This window comes from Nerophis ophidion, linkage group LG02 (genome assembly GCF_033978795.1).
Source record: "Nerophis ophidion isolate RoL-2023_Sa linkage group LG02, RoL_Noph_v1.0, whole genome shotgun sequence".
In the NCBI taxonomy this organism is placed as follows: Eukaryota; Metazoa; Chordata; class Actinopteri; order Syngnathiformes; family Syngnathidae; genus Nerophis; species Nerophis ophidion.
In genome coordinates, this window is record NC_084612.1 from 67864736 (window position 1) to 67890903 (window position 26168).

Genomic DNA, 26168 nt, shown 5'->3' on the forward strand with positions numbered 1-26168 from the left:
GTGTAATGTTGTTTGCATTATTTCCTGGTACAAATAAAGGTCTCTGTAATTTGACTGCTTGTTAGTTAGTTTGCATTATTTCTTGGTACAAATAAAGTTTTCTGTAATTTGACTGCTTGTTAGTTAGCTTGCATTATTTCCTGGTACAAATAAAGTTTTTCTGTAATTTGACTGCTTGTTAGTTAGCTTGCATTATTTCCTGGGACAAATTAAGTTTTCTGTAATTTGACTGCTTGTTAGCTTGCATTATTTCCTGGTACAAATTAAGTTTTCTGTAATTTAACTTCTTGTTAGTTAGTATAATGTTGTTTGCATTATTTCCTGGTACAAATAAAGTTTTCTGTAATTTAACTGCTTGTTAGCGTGCATTATTTCCCGGTACAAATAACGTTTTCTCTAATCTGACTGCTTGTTAGTTAGCTTTCATTATTTCCTGGTACAAATAGAGTTTTCTGTATTTTGACTGCTCGTTAGTTAGCTTGCATTATTTCCTGGTACAAATAAAGTTTTCTCTAATTTGACTGCTTGTTAGTTAGCTTGCATTATTTCCTGGTGCAAATAAAGTTGTTTATAATATGACTGCTTGTTAGTTAGCTTGCATTATTTCCTGGTACTGGTACAAATAAAGTTTTCTGTAATATGACTGCTTGTTACTTAGCTTGCATTATTTCCTGGTACAAATAAAGTTTTCTGTAATATGACTGCTTGTTAGTTACCTTGCATTATTTCCTGGTACAAATACAGTTTTTTTCTGTAATTTGACTGCGTGTTAGTTAGCTTGCATTATTTCCTGGTACAAATAAACTTTTCTGTGATTTAATTGCTTGTTAACTTGCATTAATTTCCTGATACAAATAAAGTGTTCTGTTATTTAACTGCTTGTTAGTTAGCTTGATGTTGTTTGCATTATTTCCTGGTACAAATAAAGTTTTCTGTATTTTGACTGCTTGTTAGTTAGCTTGCATTATTTCCTGGTACAAATAAAGTTTTCTGTAATTCAACTGCTCGTTAGTTAGCGTGATGTTGTTTGCATTATTTCCTGGAACAAATAAAGTTTTCTGTAATTTGACTGCGTGTTAGTTAGCTTGCATTATTTCCTGGTACAAATAAACTTTTCTGTAATTTAACTGCTTGTTAACTTGCATTAATTTCCTGATACAAATAAAGTGTTCTGTTATTTAACTGCTTGTTAGTTAGCTTGATGTTGTTTGCATTATTTCCTGGCACAAATAAAGTTTTCTGTATTTTGACTGCTTGTTAGTTAGCTTGCATTATTTCCTGGTACAAATAAAGTTTTCTGTAATTTAACTGCTTGTTAGTTAGCGTGATGTTTGCATTATTTCCTGGTACAAATAAAGTTTTCTGTAAATTAACTGCTTGTTAGTTAGCGTGATGTTTGCATTATTTCCTGGTACAAATAAAGTTTTCTGTAATTTAACTGCTTGTTAGTTAGCGTGATGTTGTTTGCATTATTTCCTGGTACAAATAAAGTTTTTTTTTTAATTGCCTTTTTATTGGCTCCTGCTGTGCTATACAAAACAGGTGAGTGTTTTATGACATTTAAACATTGAAATCCCTTTTTATTTAGATGAAGTTGACTTTTCAAACTCCAAAGTAAGTCTATGTATCAGAACAATGTCGAATATGTTTTCCAAACAAGCAAAAACAAGCTCCTGCTAACTTGCAAGTCTACTTGTTGGCGTTAACGGACATGCGTTCAATAGAAATAACTGTGAAAAAGTCAAACCGTTTGGCAAATCCCGCCATTAAAAGTGGCGCTGACATTAAAAACAACGGTGAGTAAAAGTTGTATTCACCTTTGATACTAATCCCGAGTCCTCCGACATCTTGCTTGGTGACTCTCACCGTGCGCTTGACGTTGGTGATGGTCTCCGGCACGGTGCTCGGGCTAAGGTTCGGGGGGTCTCCGTTGAGAGCCCCCGGGGGGTTCGGCTTCGGCTTCTCCGGCTCCTCGGCGCCTTCCCCGGGGTTGACCGTCAACGTGTCCTCGGTGAGCGTGGCCAACGCCCGGATCCAGCGGTCCACGGTCACTCGGAACTCAAGCAGTCCCGTTTTCTGCGCCTTAATCGCGGCAGCCATGTTCATCATCGCATTCCTGGAATAACTCTAGAACAGGGCTGGCTGTCCAGAGAGGAGATATGAGGGCTGGGGTAGAGGCACACACACACACACACACACACACACACACACGCCCAGCATGGCGTTTTCCCCTCCACTGCAGTAAGAATTAAAGTACATTAAACCATTCAATTTCACAGACACATTTTTCTTGAACTTTTTGTATTAAATTCACACCAGCAAAAGTTTAGATTTATTCTTGATTGTCCTGCAAAGTGTGTACTTTTTTTCAATGTTTATTTATAAATTTCAACAATAACAAACAAATGAGAATCAATAAACAAAATACCGTATTTCCTTGAATTGCCGCCGGGGCGCTAATTAATTTAAAACCACTTCTCACTCCTGCGCTTACCAAAGGCATGCGGTAAAAGTAAGCATGCGCTAACTATTTTAAAACCTCTTCTCACTTCGGCACTTACCAAAGGCATGCAGTAAAAATTTGAGTGTGATGTAAGCTAGGACCTTAAATCCTACTGAATAGCTCTTAATCTTCTTCCCTTTATGCTATTTCAAATTACCGGTATTGAAATCAGCCTCCTCCATTTTGAAAATGATGACAGGGGGAGTTTCAACAATAACAAACGGATGAGAAACAATAAACAAAATAGTTCAACAACAATATAAAACAGTACAAAACAGTATAAAAACATTACAAAACAGTGGCAGGTGATTGTAAATTCAATGTAACAAAATAGAATACAAAAAAATATATACCGTAGATAGGTGCCAGCGCCCCCCGCAACCCCAAGAGGGAATAAGCGGTGGGAAATTGAGGGATTTCCTTGAATTGCTGCCGGGGCGCTAATTAATTTAAAACCACTTCTCACTCCTGCGCTTACCAAAGGCATGCGGTAAAAGTAAGCACGCGCTAATTATTTTAAAGCCGCTTCTCACTCCGGCACTTACCAAAGGCATGCAGTAAAAATTTGAGTGTGATGTAAGCTTGGACCTTAAATCCTACTGAATAAACCCTAATCTTCCCTTTATGCTATTTCAAATTACCGGTATTGAAATCAGCCTCCTCCATTTAGAAAATGATGACAGGGGGAATTTCAACAATAACAAACAGATGTGAAACAAGAAACAAAATAGTTCAACAACAATATAAAACAGTACAAAACAGTATAAAAACAGTACAAAACAGCGCCAGGGGATTGTAAATTCAATGTAACAAAATAGAATACAAAAAAATATATACCGTAGATAGGCGCCAGCGCCCCCCGCAACCCCAAGAGGAAATAAGCGGTAGAAAATGGATGGATTTCCTTGAATTGCCGCCGGGCCACTAATTAATTTAAAACCTCTTCTCACTCCTACGCTTACCAAAGGCATGCGGTAAAAGTAAGCATGCGCTAACTATTTTAAAACCTCTTCTCACTCCGGCACTTACCAAAGGCATGCAGTAAAAATTTGAGTGTGATGTAAGCTTGGACCTTAGATCCTACTGAATAGCTCTTAATCTTCTTCCCTTTATGCGATTTCAAATTACCGGTATTGAAATCAGCCTCCTCCATTTAGAAAATGATGACAAGGGGAATTTCAACAATAACAAACAGGTGAGAAACAATAAACAAAATAGTTCAACAACAATACAAAACAGTTTAAAAACAGTACAAAACAGCGTCAGGGGATTGTAAATTCAATGTAACAAAATACAATACAAAAAAATATATACCGTATTTCCTGGAATTGCCGCTGGGTCACTAATTAATTTAAAACCTCTTCTCACTCCTGCGCTTACCAAAGGCATGCGGTAAAAGTAAGCATGCGCTAACTATTTTAAAACCTCTTCTCACTCCGGCACTTACCAAAGGCATGCAGTAAAAATTTGAGTGTGATGTAAGCTTGGACCTTAAATCCTACTGAATAGCTCTTAATCTTCTTCCCTTTATGCCATTTCAAATTACCGGTATTGAAATCAGCCTCCTCCATTTTGAAAATGATGACAGGGGGAGTTTCAACAATAACAAACAGATGAGAAACAATAAACAAAATAGTTCAACAACAATATAAAACAGTACGAAACAGTAAAAAAAACTGTACAAAACAACGCCAGGGGATTGCAAATTCAATGTAACAAAATAGAATACAAAAAAATATATACCGTAGATAGGCGCCAGCGACCCCAAGAGGGAATAAGCGGTAGAAAATGGATGGATTTCCTTGAATTGCCGCCGGGGCGCTAATTAATTTAAAACCTCTTCTCACTCCTGCGCTTACCAAAGGCATGCGGTAAAAGTAAGCATGCGCTAACTATTTTAAAACCTCTTCTCACTCCGGCGCTTACCAAAGGCATGCAGTAAAAATTAGAGTGTGATGTAAGCTTGGACCTTAAATCCTACTGAATAGCTCTTAAAATTCTTCCCTTTATGCTATTTCAAATTACCGGTATTGAAATCAGCCTCCTCCATTTTGAAAATGATGACAGAGGGAGTTTCAACAATAACAAACAGATGAAAAACAATAAACAAAATAGTTCAACAACAATATAAAACAGTACAAAACAGTATAAAAACATTACAAAACAGTGGCAGGGGATTGTAACTTCAATGTAACAAAATAGAATACAAAAAAATATATACCGTAGATAGGCGCCAGCGCCCCCCCGCCATCCCAAGAGGGTATAAGCGGTAGGAAATGGAGGGATTTCCTTGAATTGCCGCCGGGGCACTAATTAATTTAAAACCTCTTCTCACTCCTGCGCTTACCAAAGGCATGCGGTAAAAGTAAGCATGCGCTAACTATCTTAAAACCGCTTCTCACTCCGGCACTTACCAAAGGCATGCAGTAAAAATTTGAGTGTGATGTAAGCTTGGACCTTAAATCCTACTGAATAAACCTTAATCTTCTTCCCTTTATGCGATTTCAAATTACCGGTATTGAAATCAGCCTCCTCCATTTAGAAAATGATGACAGGGGGAATTTCAACAATAACAAACAGATGAGAAACAATAAACAAAATAGTTCAACAACAATACAAAACAGTTTAAAAACAGTACAAAACAGTGTCAGGGGATTGTAAATTCAATGTAACAAAATACAATACAAAAAAATATTTACCGTATTTCCTAGAATTGCCGCTGGGGCACTAATTAATTCAAAACCTCTTCTCACTCCTGCGCTTACCAAAGGCATGCGGTAAAAGTAAGCATGCGCTAACTATTTTAAAACCTCTTCTCACTCCGGCACTTACCAAAGGCATGCAGTAAAAATTTAAGTGTGATGTAAGCTTGGACCTTAAATCCTACTGAATAGTTCTTAATATTCTTCCCTTTATGCTATTTCAAATTACCGGTATTGAAATCAGCCTCCTCCATTTTGAAAATGATGACAGGGGGAGTTTCAACAATAACAAACCGATGTGAAACAATAAACAAATTAGTTCAACAACAATATAAAACAGTACGAAACAGTAAAAAAAACTGTACAAAACAGTGCCAGGGGATTGTAAATTCAATGTAACAAAATAGAATACAAAAAAATATATACCGTAGATAGGCGCCAGCGCCCCCCGCGACCCCAAGAGGGAATAAGCGGTAGAAAATGGATGGATTTCCTTGAATTGCCGCCAGGGCGCTAATTAATTTAAAACCTCTTCTCACTCCTGCGCTTACCAAGGGCATGCGGTAAAAGTAAGCATGCGCTAACTATTTTAAAACCTCTTCTCACTCCGGCACTTACCAAAGGCATGCTATGTCAAATTACCGGTATTGAAATCAGCCTCCTCCATTTTGAAAATGATGACAGGGGAAGTGTCACTCGTGACGTCACGAGTTCGACCTGGCGGTAATACTAAACATGCGCTAATTATTTTGCGACGCGAGTAATTCAAGGCAAGCATACTATATGCCCTGCGGCAATTCAAGGAAATACGACTGCAATTCACACCAGCAAAAGTTTAGATTTATTCTTGATTGTCCTGCAAAGTGTGTGCTTTTTTTATGTTAATTTATACATTTGAACAATAACAAACAGATGAGAAGCAATAAACAAAATAGTTCAACAACAATATAAAACATTATAAAAACAGTACAAAACAGCGCCAGGGGGTTGTAAATTCAATGTAACAAAATACAAAACAAAAAAATAGATAACCGTATTTCCTGGAATTGCAGCCAGGGCGCTAATTAATTTAAAACCTGTTCTCACTCCTGCGCTTACCAAAGGCATGCGGTAAAAGTAAGCATGCGCTAACTATTTTAAAACCTCTTCTCACTCCGGCACTTACCAAAGGCATGCAGTAAAAATTAGAGTGTGATGTAAGCTTGGACCTTAAATCCTACTGAATAAACCTTAATCTTCTTCCTTTTATGCCATTTCAAATTACCGGTATTGAAATCAGCCTCCTCCATTTTGAAAATGATGACGGGGAGTTTCAACAATAACAAACAGATGTGAAACAATAAACAACATAGTTCAACAACAATATAAAACAGTACGAAACAGTAAAAAAAACAGTACAAAACAGCGCCAGTGGATTGTAAATTCAATGTAACAAAATAGAATACAAAATATATATATATACATATATATATATAATAAACCAGGTGCTTAAATTTAGAACACAGCATCATCGTTTTCACAGCTTTTTTGTTGTTAGAGGTAGAAAGCGTTTTAAAGTAAAGTTCAAAATCTTTTCTAAAGGCACAAAGGACAGGTTGGGTATTGAGAAACTTACATTTATGAATATAAAACTTAGCCAATAGGTTGCAAAGGTAGAATTCCTTTTCAAATGTTTGTTCATATAGTATAAAATCAAAAATCACATCTTTAAAGCAAAGCACACATTTGTCATGAATAATGTCCAGGATGAAGTCACAGATGCCCTTCCATAGCGATCGAGTGTTGTCACAAGTCCAAAACAAGTGGTTAACAGTCTCTGGATGCATGTTACAAAAGGTGCAGGTCACATCAATGTCCTTCTTGTATCTAACCATTACAGTCTTTACAGGGTAATAACGATGAATGATTTCAAAAGATATCTCTTTGACTTTGTTGGTAAGTAAATACCTGTTAGAAAGGGACCACATTTTGACCCAACAGATGTCATTTACAACATTATCTCAGACTGCAATTACATAGGAGTCGGACACACAATCATTTTGGAATAAGCTGCCGATTTTTCTGTGTGTGCTTTTTTTTTTATTATTATGCAACATCATTGGTGACAACACTATATAACAGCATATCATATCATTCCCAGACACCAGGCAAAGACACCCCCCAGTGGCCATGGGCGGCATTGTGTCTGACATCGGAGCAACCAAATTGGATGTTTGGTGAGTGAATCCCATTATAAAGCATCCATCCATCCATTTTCTACCGCTTATTCCCTTTCGGGGTCGCGGGGGGCGCTGGCGCCTATCTCAGCTACAATCGGGCGGAAGGTGGGGTACACCCTGGACAAGTCGCCACCTCATCGCAGGGACAACACAGATAGACAGACAACATTCACACTCACATTCACACACTAGGGCCAATTTAGTGTTGCCAATCAACCTATCCCCAGGTGCATGTCTTTGGAGGTGGGAGGAAGCCGGAGTACCCGGAGGGAACCCACGCATTCACGGGGAGAACATGCAAACTCCACACAGAAAGATCCCGAGCCTGGATTTGAACCCAGGACTGCAGGACCTTCGTATTGTGAGGCAGACGCACTAACCCCTCTTCCACCGTGAAGCCCATTATAAAGCAGGCATGGACAATTATTTTACTCAGGGGGCCAGATTTAGATAAAAAACGTGTGTCTGTGTCTATTTTTAGGAACACTAATACAAAACCTCACAATAATGATTGAAAGTGAATGGAATTATATTTATATAGCGCTTTTCTCTAGTGACTCAAAGCGCTTTACATAGTGAAACCCAATATCTAAGTTACCGTATTTTTCATAGTATAAGTCGCTCCGGAGTATAAGTCGCACCTGCCGAAAATGCATAATAAAGAAGGAAAAAAACATCTATAAGTCGCATTTTTTGGGGACATTTATTTGATAAAACCCCAACACCAAGAATAGACATTTGAAAGGCAATTTAAACCAAATAAAGAATAGTGAAAAACAGGTTGAATAAGTCTATGTTATATGACGCATAAATAACCAACTGAGAAGGTGCCTGGTATGTTAAAGGGGAACATTATCACCAGACCAATGTAAGCGTCAATATATACCTTGATGGTGCAGAAAAAAGACCATCTATTTTTTTTAACCGATTTCCGAACTCTAAATGGGTGAATTTTGGCGAATTAAACACCTTTCTGTTTATCGCGCTGGAAGCGATGACGTCAGAATGTGACGTCGCCGAGGTAACACACCCGCCATTTTCATTTTCAACACATTACATCTCAGCTCTGTTATTTTCCGTTTTTTTGACTATTTTTTGGAACCTTGGAGACATCATGCCTCGACGGTGTGTTGTCGAAGGGTGTAACAATACTAACAGGGAAGGATTCAAGTTGCACCACTGGCCCGAAGATGCCAAAGTGTCTGCCGCCAGACCCCCATTGAATGTGCCAGAGTGTCTCCACATTTTACCGGCGATGCTAAGGCAGACATGGCACAGAGATGTATGGATAACCTGCAGATGCATTTGCAACGATAGTCAACGAAATCACAAAGGTGAGTTTTGTTGATTTTGACTGCCAGCTAATCGATGCTAACATGCTATGCTAATCGATGCTAACATGCTATTTACCGGCGGTGCTAAAGCAGACATGGTACAGAGATGTATGGATAACCTGCAGATGCATTTGCAATTATATTACGTTTACTTCCACCCACATTTAATGCGAAAAAAACACTTACCAATCGACGGATTTAAGTTGCTCCAGTGTCAAAAGATGCGAAAGTCCTGATCGTTTGGTCCGCACATTTTACCGGCGATGCTAACGCAGCTATTCGGCCATGCTATGGCTATGAATAGCGTCAATAGCTATTCGCTCAATAGCTTCAGTTTCTTCTTCAATATTTTCATACTCCAACCATCTGTTTCAATACATGCGTGATCGGTTGAATCGCTTAAGTCGCTGAAATCCGAGTTTGAATCCGAGCTAATGTCACTATATCTTGCTGTGGTATTCCCATTGTTTGTTTACATTGGCAGCACTGTGTGACGTCACAGGGAAATGGCCAGTGTCTTCGCAGAGAGCCGAAAATAAGGCACTTTAAAGCTTTATTTAGGGATATTCCGAGACCGGTAAAATTTTGAAAAAAACTTCAAAAAATACAACTAGCCACTGGGAACTGATTTTTATTGTTTTTAACCCTTTTGAAATTGTGATAATGTTCCCCTTTAACGTAACATATTATGGTAAGAGTCATTCAAATAACTATAATATATAGAACTTGTTATATCTTTACCAAACAATCTGTCGCTCCTAATTGCTAAATCCCATGAAATCTTATACGTCTAGTCTCTTATGTGAATAAGCAAAATAATATTATTATTTCACACATAAGTCGCTTCTGAGTATAAATCGCACCCCCGGCCAAACTATGAAAAAAACTGCGACTTATAGTCCGAAAAATACGGTACATTTTTTTTTTTTTAAACCAGTGCGGATGGCACTGGGAGCAGGTGGGTAAAGTGTCTTGCCCAAGGACACAACGGCAGTGACTAGGATGGCAGAAGCGGGGATTGAATCTGCAACCCTCAACCGAGCTATACCGCCCCAAAAAGCTAAAGCTAAAAACATTATGACAGACCGCCCTTAACAAACGAAATGGAATTTGACATTGTTTTTACTGAATGAGACACTCAGAATGTACATGTAAATAAAGAATGTGGGGTCTACAATATTAACTATGAAGGATAAAACACTGAATATTGACAACATATTTTACAATCACAACAAAACACAACTAAAATGCAATAAACATAGTGAATTATGAACGCCAAGTAAAAACAAAACAAAATACACCTACAATCTGAGGTATCTCATGTGACCAAAGTAACTAATTAGATGACCATAGTAACTAGTACAAACCCCGTTTCCATATGAGTTGGGAAATTGTGTTAGATGTAAATATAAACGGAATACAATGATTTGCAAATCATTTTCAACGCATATTCAGTTGAATGTGCTACAAACACAACATATTTGATGTTCAAACAGATAAAAAATTTTTGGTGTGCAAATAATAATTAACTTTAGAATTTGATGCCAGCAACACGTGACAAAGAAGTTGGGAAAGGTGGCAGTAAAAACAGATAAAGTTGAGGAATGCTCATCAAACACTTGTTTGGAACATCCCAGAGGTGTGCAGGCTAATTGGGAGCAGGTGGGTGCCATGATTGGGTATAAAAGCAGCTTCCATGAAATGCTAAGTAATTCCCAAACAAGGATGGGGCGAGGGTCACCAATTTGTAAGCAAATTGTCGAACAGTTTTAAAACAACATTTATCAACGAGCTATTGCAAGGAATTTAGGGATTTTACCATCTACGGTCCGTAAAATCATCAAAAGGTTCAGAGAATCTGGAGAAATCACTGCACGTAAGCGAAGATATTACGGACATTTGGTCCCTCAGGCGGTACTGCATCAAAAACCAACATCAGTGTGTAAAGGATATCACCACTTGGTGATCAGGAACACTTCATAAAACCACTGTCAGTAACTACAATTGGTCGCTACCTCTGTAAGTGCAAGTTAAAACTCTACTATGCAAAGCAAAAGCCATTTATCAATAACACCCAGGAACGGCGCCGGCTTGGCTGGGCCTGAGCTCATCTAAGATGGACTGATGCAAAGTGGAAAGGTGTTCTGTGGTCTGACGAGTCCACATTTCAAAATATATTTGGAAACTGTGGACGTTGTGTCCCCAGGAACAAAGAGGAAAATAACCATCCAGATTGTTATAGGCGCAAAGTTCAAAAGCCAGCATCTGTGATGGTATGGGGGTGTATTAGTGCCCAAGGAATGGGTAACTTACACATCTGTGAAGGCACCATTAATGCTGAATGGTCCATACAGGATTTGGAGCAAGATATGTTGTCATCCAAGCAATTGACGCCCCTGCTTATTTCAGCAAAACAATGCCAAGCCACGTGTAACAACAGTGTGACTTCATAGTAAAAGATTGCGGGTACTTTACTGGCCCACCTGCAGTCCAGACATGTCTCCCATCGAAAATGTGTGGCGCATTATGAAGCGTAAAATACGACAACAAGACCCCGGACTGTTGAACAACTTAAGCTGTATATCAAGCAAGAATGGCAAATAATTCCACTTTCAAAGCTTCAACAATTAGTTTCCTCAGTTCCCAAACGTTGATTGAGTGTTGTTAAAAGAAAATGTGATGTAACACAGTGGTGAACATGCCCTTTCCCAACTACTTTGGCACATGTTGCAGCCATGAAATTCTAAGTTAATTATTATTTGCACAAAAAAAAAAGTTTATGAGTTTGAACATCAAATATCTTGTCTTTGTAGTGCATTCAACTGAATATGGGTTGAAAATGATTTTCAAATCATTGTATTCCGTTTATATTTACATCTAACACAATTTCCCAACTCATATGGAAACGGGGTTTGTACTCAGGGGGCCAGATTTAGATAAAAACGTGTGTCTGTGGGCCGGTACATCTATTTTTAGGAACACTAATACAAAACCTCACAATAATGATTGAAAGGGAAGTGAATTATATTTATATAGCGCTTTTCTCTAGTGACTCAAAGCACTTTACATCGTGAAACCCAATATCTAAGTAAAAAAATGTTTTTTTTAAACCTGTGTTGGTGATACTGAGAGCAGTGCCTCCCACACTGGTTTAACCGTTCCACCGTCCAAACATTCCTCTTAATCAGTACAAAATAACGAAATTTCATGAATTCTGTACTACCATTTCTCAATAAAAAATGTTGCTACTTCAACATTTCCCAACCAATTTGAAAAATTCCAACACCAACCATTTCAACTCATTCAGACCCTTCAAGTTTTTTTACCATTTTCCCCCAAAATTCCAGCTTTTCCTAAAATTGCCAAATTTTGGGGAAAATCCCCATTAAAATCAATGGGACATTTTTCAAAGTTCCACAACTCCCACATTTCATCTGATTCAAACTGTTCCAACTTCAAAATAGTCAAACTCTTTAGGAATTGTGTGCTGTACTTCAACAATTATAGAAAAATTCCCGAATTTCAGTTCAACGTCAGCATTGGTGCGTTCACACGCAATTCCTTCAGGAATTGTCTCGTCTAGTTTAACAAGTAAGTTTAATACTTGTGGCCAATGTAAAATTTTGAAATGTAACACTGGGTTTGAATATAGCAAAATATAACAGTGTACTTTATTCAAGGGATTGTGTGGCGTACCAATAGATGGAGCCGGCGTACCACAAGTGCTACATGTACCACAGTTTGAGAATCCATGTCATAGATTATGTTTTACTGACCATTTTCAAGCTGCTTATTTACGTGGCGCCACTTCGACTATGTCTTCTTCCCGTCAGCCATGTTGTCATTTTTAGAGCTTCCATCGCGAGTCTACTGACAGTTATTTGTCAGGCTTGCCCTTGACAGTTTGGTTGTGTTTTAGTTTTTCCTCTGTGTGTGTGTGTGTAGTATTTCCGGTCTTTAGTTCCTGTCAGCACTCTTGTTTTGGTTCAGTTTCCTGTTTGTCTCCCTGAGTGTTGTGTCCCCCTCAGCTGCGGCTGATTGGCACCTGGCCACACCTGGTGTCAATCAGCCCGATTCCTATTTAGACCTGTTTTCTCCGTCCAGTCAGTGCTGGATTATTGCCTTGTCGTGTCGATGTCACCACTACCTGTCTCGTTGCTTGTAGCTTTGTCTACTTCTGTTCACTCTGTTCATGCCATAGTTCCGTCGTGTCACAGTAAGTGTTTTTTGTTCTTAGCCAAGTTTGTTATCCGCCTCGTGCGCGTCTTTTGTTAGTACCCTTTTGTTTGTTCTTGTTTTAGTATTTAAATTAAATCATGTTTTCTTACGCAATGCCTGCCTTCTTCTCTGCATCTTGGGGTTCGTCACAAACTAATTCCGACATTATTAGTTCGAACTATACGCTGATTTGTATTAGAAATGGCGACAGTGGAGGATGCATGTACGAGCCAGTCTGCCCCACAACATTTAGGAGGTTATTGAGGACAGTGTCGGACCACAATGGCAGACTCGCGCAATGCACTTTGGGTAAATCTCTACCATATATGGACAATCTGGTGATTTATCCGATGCGAGACATGTCACACGCTTGTGCAAATTCCACTTGTCTCGCTTGGAATGTAAAGCGCAAGGTTATTTTATGAATATCTGGTTTGATTTCAAGTTTTGGGGACTTATGCATATCCCAAATACACAACAGCAGGAACAAATAGGTAGGAAAAGTTGGTTTTGCATAATATGGCCCCTTTAAAACAAGTTGTTTGTGTTTGTGTGTGCGCGCATCTGTTTCACTACAGCAGGTGAAATAACAACCAGCTGTTAGGAAGCAGCCCTCTTCTAGGTGGTCTGAGGAAGACCCCTTGAGTTCACAAGATCATACAAAATCACCCAAACTGTAAAAATTCATCAATTAAAAAAACAAAAAGCATCCTTATATAAAAACATTTCCATGGAAATGAACGCATACACAACTAAATAAGGGTGAGCTAATACTCTGCTGCCATCTAGTGGTCTAAATGCTTCACTACTTGAACACTGCAGTAAAAGAAACGTTTAAAAGTCCAACTCCACACCATGAAAAATGGCATCATTACAATATGTTTTTGTTGCATTTTTTTTTTCAATATTAAATTGAATGTCTTATTGTCTGTATGCTAATTAATAAATTTTGGGCAAATTGTAATAAAGTACAATACAGTGCAGTTGGATGTTAATCTTGAAGGAAATATAAAAACATAATCAATACTGACATATACTAGAGAAGACTGTACTCTGGAAAAACCAAACAAAACATATCTCGAAACATTTCTGTATACTTTTTAGATGTTCTCTCAAATGTAGGGAATGTTTTTAAATAACCCGCTTCATTAAAAATGTGCCTTGCAAAAAACAAAACTTATTCCTGTTGGTATTTTAAATAGGTCATACTATTCTAGAAGACATTTGGAGCCATTATAAATAATAATATTAAGAATAATGATGATACATGTTTCCATCATCTCAATTTCAATATAATTGAATTCGTAATGATTTTGTTTTATTGCCCAATGTATACTTCAAGATTTGACTTATTGTTGTGTATTGAGTTTTTCTCTTTGTCTTTAAAGGCCTACTAAAATGAGATTTTCTTATTTAAACGGGGATAGCAGGTCCATTCTATGTGTCATACTTGATCATTTCGCGATATTGCCATATTTTTGCTGAAAGGATTTAGTAGAGAACAGCCACCATAAAGTTGGCAACTTTTGGTCGCTAATAAAAAAGCCTTGCCGGTACCGGAAGTGGCAGACAATGAGCGCGTGACATCACGGGTTGTGGAGCTCCTCACATCCTCACATTGTTTACAATCATGGCCACCAGCAGCTAGAGCGATTCGGACCGAGAAAGCGACGATTTCCCCATTAATTTGAGCGAGGATGAAAGATTTGTGGATGAGGATAGTGAGAGTGAAGGACTGGAAAAAAAAAAAAAAAAAAGACGAAGGCAGTGAGAGCGATTCAGATGTTATTAGACACATTTACTAGGATAATTCTGGAAAAACCCTTATTTGCTTGTTGTGTTACTAGTGTTTTAGTGAGATTATATGGTCGTACCTGTACAACCTGAAAGTCAGAGGACTGTGACCACCAGTGTCTCCGAGGCAAGCCACGTTTCTTCTATGAGGCAAAGGCAGCCGGGCTGAGATTTTTTTCCCCCCGCCCCTCCTCCACGGTGTAAGCATCCGACGGTCGGGGGCGGCCGGTGGGAGGAAGCAAGAGAGTCCGCAGCTGCATGAGGAACGACGCAAGCTCCGCTCATGTCTATGGAAAGAGCTGACTTAATACACCCATTTTCTCACCGAAACCTGCCGGTTGACATGTGGTAGGGAACCATGTTCGCTTGACCGCTCCGTTCCATAGTAAAGCTTCACCGTCATATTTCGGGAATGTAAACAAGGAAACACCGGGTGTGTTTGTGTTGCTAAAGGCGGCCGCAATACACCGCTTCTCACCTACATCTTTCTTCTTTGACGTCTCCATTATTAGTTGAACAAATTGCAAAAGATTCAGCAATGCAGATGTCCAGAATACTGTGTAATTATGCGATTAAAGCAGACGACTTATAGCTGGGATCGGTGCTGGATCAAAATGTCCGCTACAATTGGTGACGTCACGCGCACGCGTTATCATACGTGTCATCATACTGGGGACTTATGCATATTCCAAATTATTTTATTTATTTATTTTTTTTCTACCGCCTGTTGCTTGTTACTCTGAGTCTCCTAGCCGCTCAGGCAAATCACATTGTCTAAAAATGCATTTTCCAATCAATGACGTATATATATATATATATACAGTATATATGTATATCTTTATGTATGTTTGGTGGCATTTTAGGCTGGATGGGTGTGAGGTGCATCAAATAATGCAGTATAAACACCCCAGCCCCAGCCCCCCCACCCCCGGTACATAACATAAAATATTATCTTTTTCATTTATTAAAAAATGTAAAAGTAGTCAGTGACACTCCATTGCGTAGTTATTAGTTATACAACCCGAGGGAACAGAATGCTAATCCTAACAAGCTAACGCTAAAGCCGACATGTTCATGTTGTCGGTGTGAGATAAACCCTGACATTTATTATTTGCATATTGTTATTTACAGCTGAAATAGACCGCAAAGAATCACATGAGCCCTTCACTGAAAGGACGACTTTCTGACTGTTGGACACTCGGGACAAACGTTTGACTTTGTAAGCCTTTTTTTTTAAAGAATATAATTTTTTATATTACTGTTTTTTTTTTTCATTTTCATACATCTAAGTAAGAGAACGGTGACCTAATATCTGTTTATTTATGTGGTTATCAATGTAGAACTATATTAAACCACTCCTCCATATGTCAAATGCAGTGGAAACACAAACCACACACTTCTGCAGGAACTTTGGCTTCAGGAACGTAAAATTCCTGAAATTTTGTTAAAAAATGGCCTATGGTAGTACTCTTTGAGTTACAATCCGGTCCACCATTTTTTTACTCTTGCTGACCGTTTTACGTCATACATTATCTAGAATAATCTCTTGAGCACAAGATTAAAGATACATTTAATGTGTCTTTACAAAAATAGACCAACACAATCTGTCCAGGGATTAAACACACCACTTTTATTCAAGTGATATTATTTCCACCATATGGCTCAGTATAGTGTTGTAGTAGCACTTATTCAGGTCAAGTGACCACAATTTATTTAATGTTTCCATTAGAATTTATAATTAAAAAAAATAAAACATTTAAGCGTTAAACAGTCACTATTAATAAACAATTAGTAACTGTTGTAACAATTATTTAAGCAATTGTAACCGTCATACAAGTGTAGAAACAGGTAATCCACTGTAACAGCTCATTAGTATTGAATGAAGAGGTAATACTAGTAGTAGTGGTGCTGTTGGGGGTCTTCACTCACAGTGTGTGTGCGTGTGTGTGTGCGTGTGCACGTGATCTTTAGCATTATGACAAAGTGCACCATGTGACCTCCGGTCTGTACATCTGTCAGTCTTTGCCTTTATAATATTGAGTGGCAGGTGGCCAGCCTATCCGTCACAGCGGACCTTCATATGTATTTCTTTGCCAACAAAGCCAGGATGTATGTAAGACACAAAGAATGTGCGTCCTCTCGTAAAAGAAACACATTTTGGGTTGTCCTTTTTAAGTGGGACATTTTCAATTGTTTTGACTGGGACTTTTGGTGGAATTTTAGGCTGGATGGGTGTGAGGAGCATCAAATAATGCAGTGAAATTATCAGATTAATAGCACCTTTGAATTTGTATCAATCATGATTAATCACAGGTTATTAGTCGTTTACATAGTTTTAATTAACTTGAAAAAAATACCCCTATATTTTGACACAAATGTAATGTTACTGTCAGATTGTCATACAGGAAAACATTTTTTTTTTTATTTGATTGCATGTCATTTATTTGCTCATTGTACCATATGTCCCGGCAAGAAATCTGCGTTCAAAAGACTCCGGCTTATTAGTGATTCCTAGAGCCCAAAAAAAGTCTGCGGGCTATAGAGCGTTTTCCGTTCGGGCTCCAGTACTCTGAAATGCCCTCCCGGTAACAGTTTGAGATGCTACCTCAGTAGAAGCATTTAAGTCTCACCTTAAAACTCATCTGTATACTCTAGCCTTTAAATAGACCTCCTTTTTAGACCAGTTGATCTGCCGCTTCTTTTCTTTCTCCTATGTCCCCCCCTCCCTTGTGGAGGGGGTCCGGTCCGATGACCATGGATGAAGTACTGGCTGTCCAGAGTCGAGACCCAGGATGGACCGCTCGCCTGTATCGGTTGGGGACATCTCTACGCTGCTGATCCGCCTCCGCTTGAGATGGTTTCCTGTGGACGGGACTCTCGCTGCTGTCTTGGATCCGCTTGAACTGAACTCTCGCGGCTGTGTTGGAGCCACTATGGATTGAACTTTCACAGTATCATGTTAGACCCGCTCGACATCCATTGCTTTCGGTCCCCTAAAGGGGGGGGGTTGCCCACATCTGAGGTCCTCTCCAAGGTTTCTCATAGACAGCATTGTCACTGGCGTCCCACTGGATGTGAATTCTCCCTGCCCACTGGGTGTGAGTTTTCCTTGCCCTTTTGTGGGTTCTTCCGAGGATGTTGTAGTCGTAATGATTTGTGCAGTCCTTTGAGACATTTGTGATTTGGGGCTATATAAATAAACATTGATTGATTGATTGAAAACAAGGTGATTTTTCTTAAAGTACCAGATGAATCGAAACACAAGTTGACTTTATATGCTTAATTGTGTTTCACTGTATCCATTAAACCAGTGGTTCTCAACCTTTTTTCAGTGATGTACCCCCCATGATTAACGTGGACCCCCGACTTAAACAAGTGGAAAAACTTATTCGGGTGTTACCATTTAGTGGTCAATTGTACGGAATATGTACTGTACTGTGCAATCTACTAATAAAAGTTTAAATCAATCAATGCAACATGTCGTCACGTCCGCTTTTCCTACAAACAGCGTGTCAACCTAGTCATATCATAGTCTTATCTTACTGATAGGATGCAGTGTGTCTCCCATAACAATGTGACCTCGGACTACGTTAAGGTAACGTGTGGAGTTCCCCAGGGTTCGGTCATTGGGCCTGCACTCTTCAGCATCTACATGCTGCCGCTAGGTGACACCATACGCAAATACGGTGTTAGCTTTCACTGTTATGCTGATGACACCCAACTCTACATGCCCCTAAAGCTGACCAACACGCCGGATTGTAGTCAGCTGGAGGCGTGTCTTAATGAAATTAAACAATGGATGTCCGCTAACTTTTTGCAACTCAACGCCAAAAAAACGGAAATGCTGATTATCGGTCCTGCTAGACACCGAACTCTATTTAATAATACAACTCTAACATTTGACAATCAAACAATTAAACAAGGCGACACGGTAAATAATCTGGGTATTATCTTCGACCCAACTCTCTCCTTTGAGGCACACATTAAAAGCGTTACTAAAACGGCCTTCTTTCATCTCCGTAATATCGCTAAAATTCGCTCCATTCGTAGTGGTTTGTGCAGCCCTTTGAGACACTAGTGATTTAGGGCTATATAAGTAAACATTGATTGATGATTGATTGATATAATAAATGCGGCTTTTACAGATACACATAAGTGGATGCCATGCATACTTGGTCAACAGTCATACAGGTCACGCTGAGGGTGGCGGTATAAACAACTTTAACACCGTTACAAATATGCGGCACACTGGGAACCCGCACCACAAAAGAATGACAAACACATTTCGGGAGAACATCCGCACCGTAACACTGTAAACACAACAGCACAAATATCCAGAACCCCTTGCAGCACTAACTCTCTGCTACAATATACACGCCCCCGCTAGCTCCCGCCGCCTTCAACCTCAACCCCTGTACTGTACTGTGCAATCTACTAATACAAGTTTCAATCAATCAAAGTCAACTCGTTATTTTGACAATATATATGTAGTGTGAAGTAACCCAACCTTTAATTGACGCTGTTAGAGAGGTATTTATTTAACAATGTGACATACCGTATTTCCTTGAATTGCCGCAGAGCATATAGTACGCGCCTGCCTTGAATTTTTTTACTGCACGCCTTTGGTAAGTGCCGGAGTGAGAAGAGGTTTTAAAATAATTAGCACATGCTTACTTTTACCGCATGCCTTTGGTAAGCGCAGGAGTGAGAAGAGGTTTGAAATTAATTAGCGCCCCGGCGGCAATTCAAGGAAATACGGTATACAACACCACGTGACAACCACTGAAGAAGGCAACTGTTGGAGCCAAAACCGTCAGGTACGGAAATAAACACACAGGTCTGGCTGTAAGAATTACAAATTGCATTTAACAATATGTTTGTTAAAGTATGACGGTTACCCTCAAAATATCAGAACCAGCTGTCAGTTTGTAAGCTCTATTTTTAGCTCTCCCCCAACCACTCTGTAAAATTGAACAGGCCCCCCTTTTCCAAACACATTGGCCCTCAATCAGCCACATATATGCATGTCTCAATTCCCCGAAGACACAGCGGACAGTTGGGGTGACCTACACCCGCATCCACCCCCCACACCGGATCCCTCTTACGCCTCCTGCCCCTGCATCCTTCCATACATCCCTCCCTCCCCTACTCTGCTGAGGGCAACAGCTCCAGAGGTCTACCATATGGGCCAGTGTCTGAGCCCCTGTGTACGTGTTGACTGTTGGCCAGCCCCACCTGTTCCACAGCGGCAGCCCAGCGGACGTCCCTGCTGCAGGCTGATGGCCGCAGTTGATACGATGACGATGATATCGGGAGTGCAAACAAACACACTGTAAATGCTCTTCCTATAGTTGTGACGTTTATTTATTCTAACCACAAAGAAGATAGCAGGAAATGATCAGAGACGCTGTTATTTTTCATTACACATAAATGCTAGTGCTGATTAAAATGTGTAATTAGATTAATTACAAGGTTTCTGTAGATTAATTTTGATTAATCACTATTAGATATTCATTATTATATCTTCATTAAAAGCCTACTGAAATTAGTGAAGTGAATTATATTTTATATTGCGCTTTTCTCTAGTGACTCAAAGCGCTTTACATAGTGAAACCCAATATCTAAGTTACATTTAAACCAGTGTGGGTGGCAATGGGAGCAGGTGGGTAAAGTGTCTTGCCCAAGAACACAACGGCAGTGACTATGGTTGCGGAAGCGGGAATCGAACCTGCAACCCTCAAGTTGCTGGCACGGCCGCTCTACCAACCGAGCTATCCCGCTTTTCTTATTTAAACGGGGATAGCAGGTCCATTCTATGTGTCATACTTGATCATTTCGCGATATTGCCATATTTTTGCTGAAAGGATTTAGTAGAGAACATCGACGATCAAGTTCGCAACTTTTGGTCGCTAATAAAAAAGCCTTGCCTTTACCGGAAGTAGCAGACGATGTGCGTGTGACGTCACGGGTTGTAGGGCTCATCACATCCTCACATTGTTTATAATCATAGCCAGCAGCAGCAAGAGCTATTCGGACCGAGAAAGCGATAATTTCCCCATAAATTTGAGCGAGGATGAAAGATTCGTGGATGAGGAAATTTAGAGTGAAGGACTAGAGAAAAAAAAGGGCGATTGCAGTGCGAGCGATTCAGATGTTATTAGACACATTTACTAGGGATCATTCTGGAAAATCCCTTATCTTTCTATTGTGTTGCTTGTGTTTTAGTGAGATTAAATAGTACCTGAAAGTCGGAGAAGTGTGGCCACGGGTGTGTTGACGCCAGAGTCTCTGAGGGAAGTCACGCAGCTGAAGGAGGACGCTGGCTCCGCTGATGTCTCCGGTAAGAGCACACTTATTACCAGAATTTTCTCACCGAAAACTGCCGGTTGAATGCCATCAGTTGAATGCCATTAAAATAACAAGAACCTGGATGAATGAGAACACCTATAGGCACATACATCTTCAAATATATATATATATATATATATATATATCTTGATTGGATTATCCAGAGAATAGTGCTCGATACCGTGGTAGAGCGCAATATGTAGGTGTGGGAAAAATCACAAGACTACTTCATCTCTACAGAACTGTTTTATGAGGGGTTCCCTCAATCATCAGGAGATTTCCTGATGATTATATATATATATATATATATATATATATATATATATATATATATATATATGTATATATATATATATATATATATATATATATATATGTATATGTATATGTATATGTATATATATGTATATGTATATGTATATATGTATATGTATATATGTAAATCTCCTGATGATTGAGGGAACCCCTCATGAAACAGTTTTGTAGAGATGAAGTAGTCTTGTGATTTTTCCCACACCTATCTCTCTCTCTCTCTCTCTCTCTCTCTCTCTCTCTCTCTCTCTATATATATATATATATATATATATGTATATATGTATATATATATCAAAGCACATTCTATAAAAGTGACATAATTACAGTATTTTCGAATTTGTATAAGACCACATTTATCCACAAAGATGCTGTAAGGCAAAGATAACTTTTTGACATTGGCATGCAGCAAAGGGCAATTGGATTCAGGTGGAGAGAACAGTTGGCCTTCAAACAGAACAATTAATCACAAGCAAGTAAAATAAAGAAAAAATCAAAACGATAAGAACTGCGGGGTACTTTTCTGCGATATGAAACTGATCTCCAAATTAACTCTGATTGAATCACAATTAAAATGTGGGTGGTTGATGAGCCTTTTGCGTGCTTGGGGGTGTCAGCTTGCCCCTGACAGTTTGGTTGTGTTTTAGTTTTTCCTCTGCGTTTGTCTTTGTTTCCTGTCAGCGCTCTTATTTTTTCCGTTTGGTGTTTGTCTCCCTGAGTGCTGTGTCTCCCCAGCTGTGGCTGATAGGCACCTGGCCACACCTGGTGTCAATCAGCCAGGTTATATTTAAAGCTGCCTTCCCCTCCAGTCACCACTACCTGTTAATGTAATTAATACTTATCGTTGTAGCTTTGTCTACTTCTGTTCGCTCTGCTCATGTCATAGTTCCTTCGTGTCACAGTAAGTGGTTTTGTTGCTAGTCCACAGTTAGCCTTTGTGCTAGTTTTTGTTCATAGCCAGGTTTTTTCTCAGCCTTGTGCGCGCCTTTTGTTTGTACCCTTTTGTTTGTTCTTGTTTTAGTGTTAAATTAAATCATGCTTTCCCGCACAATGCCTGCCGTCATCTCTGCATCTTGGGGTTCGTCACAAACTCAACCTGACAGGGGGTTGCTTTATCTCTAAAGTTATTCAGGAAGGCAGCTGTCTGTGGTTTTATGTGGACTTCTGTCTGTGGTTAGTTATTTTATTTATTATTATTGTTATTAATAATGTTGTATTTTTTGTTATTTTAGGTTGATTGGCAACACTAAATTGGCCCTAGTGTGTGAATGTGAGTGTGAATGTTGTCTGTCTATCTGTGTTGGCCCTGCGATGAGATGGCGACTTGTCCAGGGTGTACCCCGCCTTCCGCCCGATTGCAGCTGAGATAGGCGCCAGCGCCCCCCGCGACCCCGAAAGGGAATAAGCGGTAGAAAATGGATGGATGGATTACTTGTTGGGGGGAAAAAAAACGGCACATTGGATGTATGTTTGACAACTTGTTCCAATATTGTGTTTAAAATCAAATAGACAAATGTCTAAAAAATTAATAAAATAATGTAATCACTGACCTTAAGGAAACCGTATTTCTCTTTGACTCCAAAGTCAATTATGAAAATTAAATGGCACAACCTACGATAACAACATAACTAATGTGCTCAGTTAGTTTTACTACCGATGATCAGTTCATTGTAAACAATTGCAAGTGTTATTTTGGATGCTGACCATTAAAGATCATTCAAACCGGCTGTCACCTCTCTGATGCACCAATATCGGTGAATCTGTACGAGCAAGGCTATTGTTATTGTTTTCAAGAAAACACAAGAGTAACGATTGTGGCGTTACGACCCCTCTGGGTGGCACTATAGGGACTCAGCAATATATTAAATGGTCGCCATAGCTCTTAATCCATATCAGCACAGTTGTGGGGGAGGACACAAGTGATCAGGAATAGTGCGTAACAAAAGAAACACAGATGGGTGGACCGAGACACGCAAACAGATGAACAGACAATAACAGATTTTAAGATTAAAATATGGAATGATTTGCATTTGCGTGTGAACGGCAGACCGACAAACATACCCGCCCTATAATGAACCCCAACTCGGGGGCCCATAATGAGAGGTCAAACAGAAGAATACGTGTCAGCCTCGTACACCTGTGGCCTACCTTCTGCCACGTTCAGTTCGTCTCATTATAGCCTCCTGAATAATGTAAAGGTATAAATGCATGAAGGATCTACATAATAGGGCTATCTCTCTCTCTCCATCTGGTCATGGGTTTGTCATCTTCCCCAGGCCTGCCATCCCCCTAATATTCTGGTTGCCTTATCATTTTCAAGGGTGTCAGTCAAAACTGAGCATGCTCTGTAAATTGTTTTGATATATAGTGCTGGCTATTTTTAGGCTGAAACAGGTGTTCCTAATGCTGTGGCCGCCAACTGTATAATGCGAGCCTACCCGCAGCCGTTTGGAGCTGACGTGAGCACTCTGGAGCCTCATGAGAATTAACCAGGCGTCTGCCACCTGACCCCCGGTGACTCTAAGCATCCTGGGCTCAGCTGATACGCGTGCCGTGTACCACAGTGCTCCCCCACCCCGACTTACCCCCTCGCTGACATGACGAGCAGAAGGAGCGGGAGGACAGAAGGACCAGCAGGCAATTAATGATTATGCTGACTAGGGCCATCTTGCTAGCCTCTCAGCCCCGACCCCCCCACCCCTCTCTAAGCGCAGAAGCCCTGGCCTTGGCCTAGGGCCTGGCTCCCGCATGGACCAGGCTTGGGTGGGTGGGTTAGCGTGGGTGAAGTGTCACCACTTACGCAGCCTGGCGTGTCAGCTGTTGGAGATCACAGGAGGAAAGATGTAGGTTACGAGGAGATCAGAGGTAACTGGACTTGGTATGGTCTTAGACAACTACGCCTTATCCTCTAGTTATTTATTACACAGCGTATGTTCCAGAAAGGCCATCCATCTTTTCTTTTTTTTTACCTTATACTGCTCAGGGTCACGGTGACCTGGGGTCTATACAAGCAAGACATGTTATTTGTCAAAACAATTAGGTTTCAATAATATCGTTAGGTGGCTTAACATTGAATTTATGACTAAACAAACTGTCATAACTTCATCACAATTGGAGATATATCATTGTTGCCAAATGTTAAAGGGGAACATTATCACCAGACCTATGTAAGCGTCAATATATACCTTGATGTTGCAGAAAAAAGACCGATTTCCGAACTCTAAATGGGTGAATTTGGCGATTTAAACGCCTGTCGGAGCAATGACCTTTCACATCATGAAGCGACCCGCCATTTTCTCAAACACATTACACACACCAAGTCAAATCAGCTCTGTTATTTTCCGTTTTTTCGACTGTTTTCCAGTACCTTGGAGACATCCTGCTTCGTCGGTGTGTTCTCGGAGGGTGTAACAACACGAACAGAGACGGATTCAAGTTGCAACGGTGGTCAAAAGATGCGAAAGTCCCTCGTTTGTTCTGCACACTGTACCGACGACAGCTATGCTACGACAGAGATGGCAAGGATGTGTGGGTATCCTGCGACACTCGAAGCAGATGCATTTGGGACGGCGTGGCGCAGTGGGGAGAGTGGCCGTGCACAACCCGAGCGTCCCTGGTTCAATTCCCACCTAGTACCAACCTCGTCACGTCCGTTGTGTCCTGAGCAAGACACTTCACCCTTGCTCCTGATGGGTGCTGGTTGGCGCCTTGCATGGCAGCTCCCTCCATCAGTGTGTGAATGTGTGTGTGAATGGGTAAATGTGGAAGTAGTGTCAAAGAGCTTTGAGTACCTTGAAGGTAGAAACGCGCTATACAAGTACAACCCATTTATACAAGTACAACCCATTTATTTCCAACGATAAAGTCAATGAAATCAAAAAGGTGAGTTTTGTTGATGTTATTGACTTATGTGGAGTGTGCTAATCAGACATATTTGGTCACAGCATGACTGCAAGCTAATCGATGCTAACATGTTATTTAGGCTCGCTGTATGTACATATTGCATCACTATGCCTAATTTGTAGCTATATTTGCCTCCAGATTTTCCCTACACCCACATTTAATGCCAAACAAACACATACCAATCGTTTGTTAGAAGGCGATCGCCAAATTCGTCCACGCTTCCTCCCGTGCCGCTGTCTGTCGTGATGTGGCTCAAAAGCTTCTGTTTCTCCTTTAATTTTGTTTTCAGTACCTGCTTCCACACTCCAACCATCCGTTTCAATGCATGCGTAATCTGTTGAATCGCTTACGGCGCTGAAATCCGAGTCTGAATCCGAGCTGCTATGCTATACCTTTCTGTGCTATCCGCCATGTTTGCTTCTGGTGGCTTCACGCAGTGACGTCACAGGACAATAGAGGGTTGGATATAGCGATGGTGTGAATCAGGCACTTTGAAGCCGTTTTTCGGGATATTGCGTGATGGCAAAAATTTTGAGAAAAACTTCGAAAAATAAAATAAGCCACCGGGAACTGATTTTTATTGGTTTTAACCCTTCAGAAATTGTGATAATGTTCCCCTTTAAGATCTGTACTGGTACAAACACACACAATTTGGACATGACCTAAATGTTGCATGTAGTAATCCACTCAGAGACACAAATCATTTGTTTGTTTGCCGGCTATAAAAACCACACCAATCAGCGGACGAGTGTCATGCCTATCACCTGGGTGACACCATTCGTATAATTTGTGTTGTTTTGCATATGGCGTTGCAATGTGTGACCAAGGCTCAACA

General features: G+C 40.0%; 1 protein-coding gene and 1 long non-coding RNA gene across 2 annotated transcripts in view; one reads left to right on the top strand and one right to left on the bottom strand.

Moving 5' to 3' along the window:
* The window catches only part of snta1 (syntrophin, alpha 1), a 100676-nt gene extending 98459 nt beyond the window's left edge, over nucleotides 1–2217 (bottom strand). Inside the window, exon 1 of the mRNA XM_061889388.1 lies at nucleotides 1818–2217. Coding sequence (XP_061745372.1) covers nucleotides 1818–2109 — 292 coding nt within the window. The 5' untranslated portion in view covers nucleotides 2110–2217. The remainder of the gene's footprint in view (nucleotides 1–1817) is intronic.
* Nucleotides 1455–25282, top strand: LOC133544243 (uncharacterized). The gene is made up of 4 exons (XR_009804612.1): nucleotides 1455–1542; nucleotides 7346–7421; nucleotides 20996–21110; nucleotides 24795–25282. It is a non-coding gene; the product is annotated as an uncharacterized LOC133544243 (long non-coding RNA).
* The last annotated feature ends 886 nt before the right edge of the window (nucleotides 25283–26168 follow it).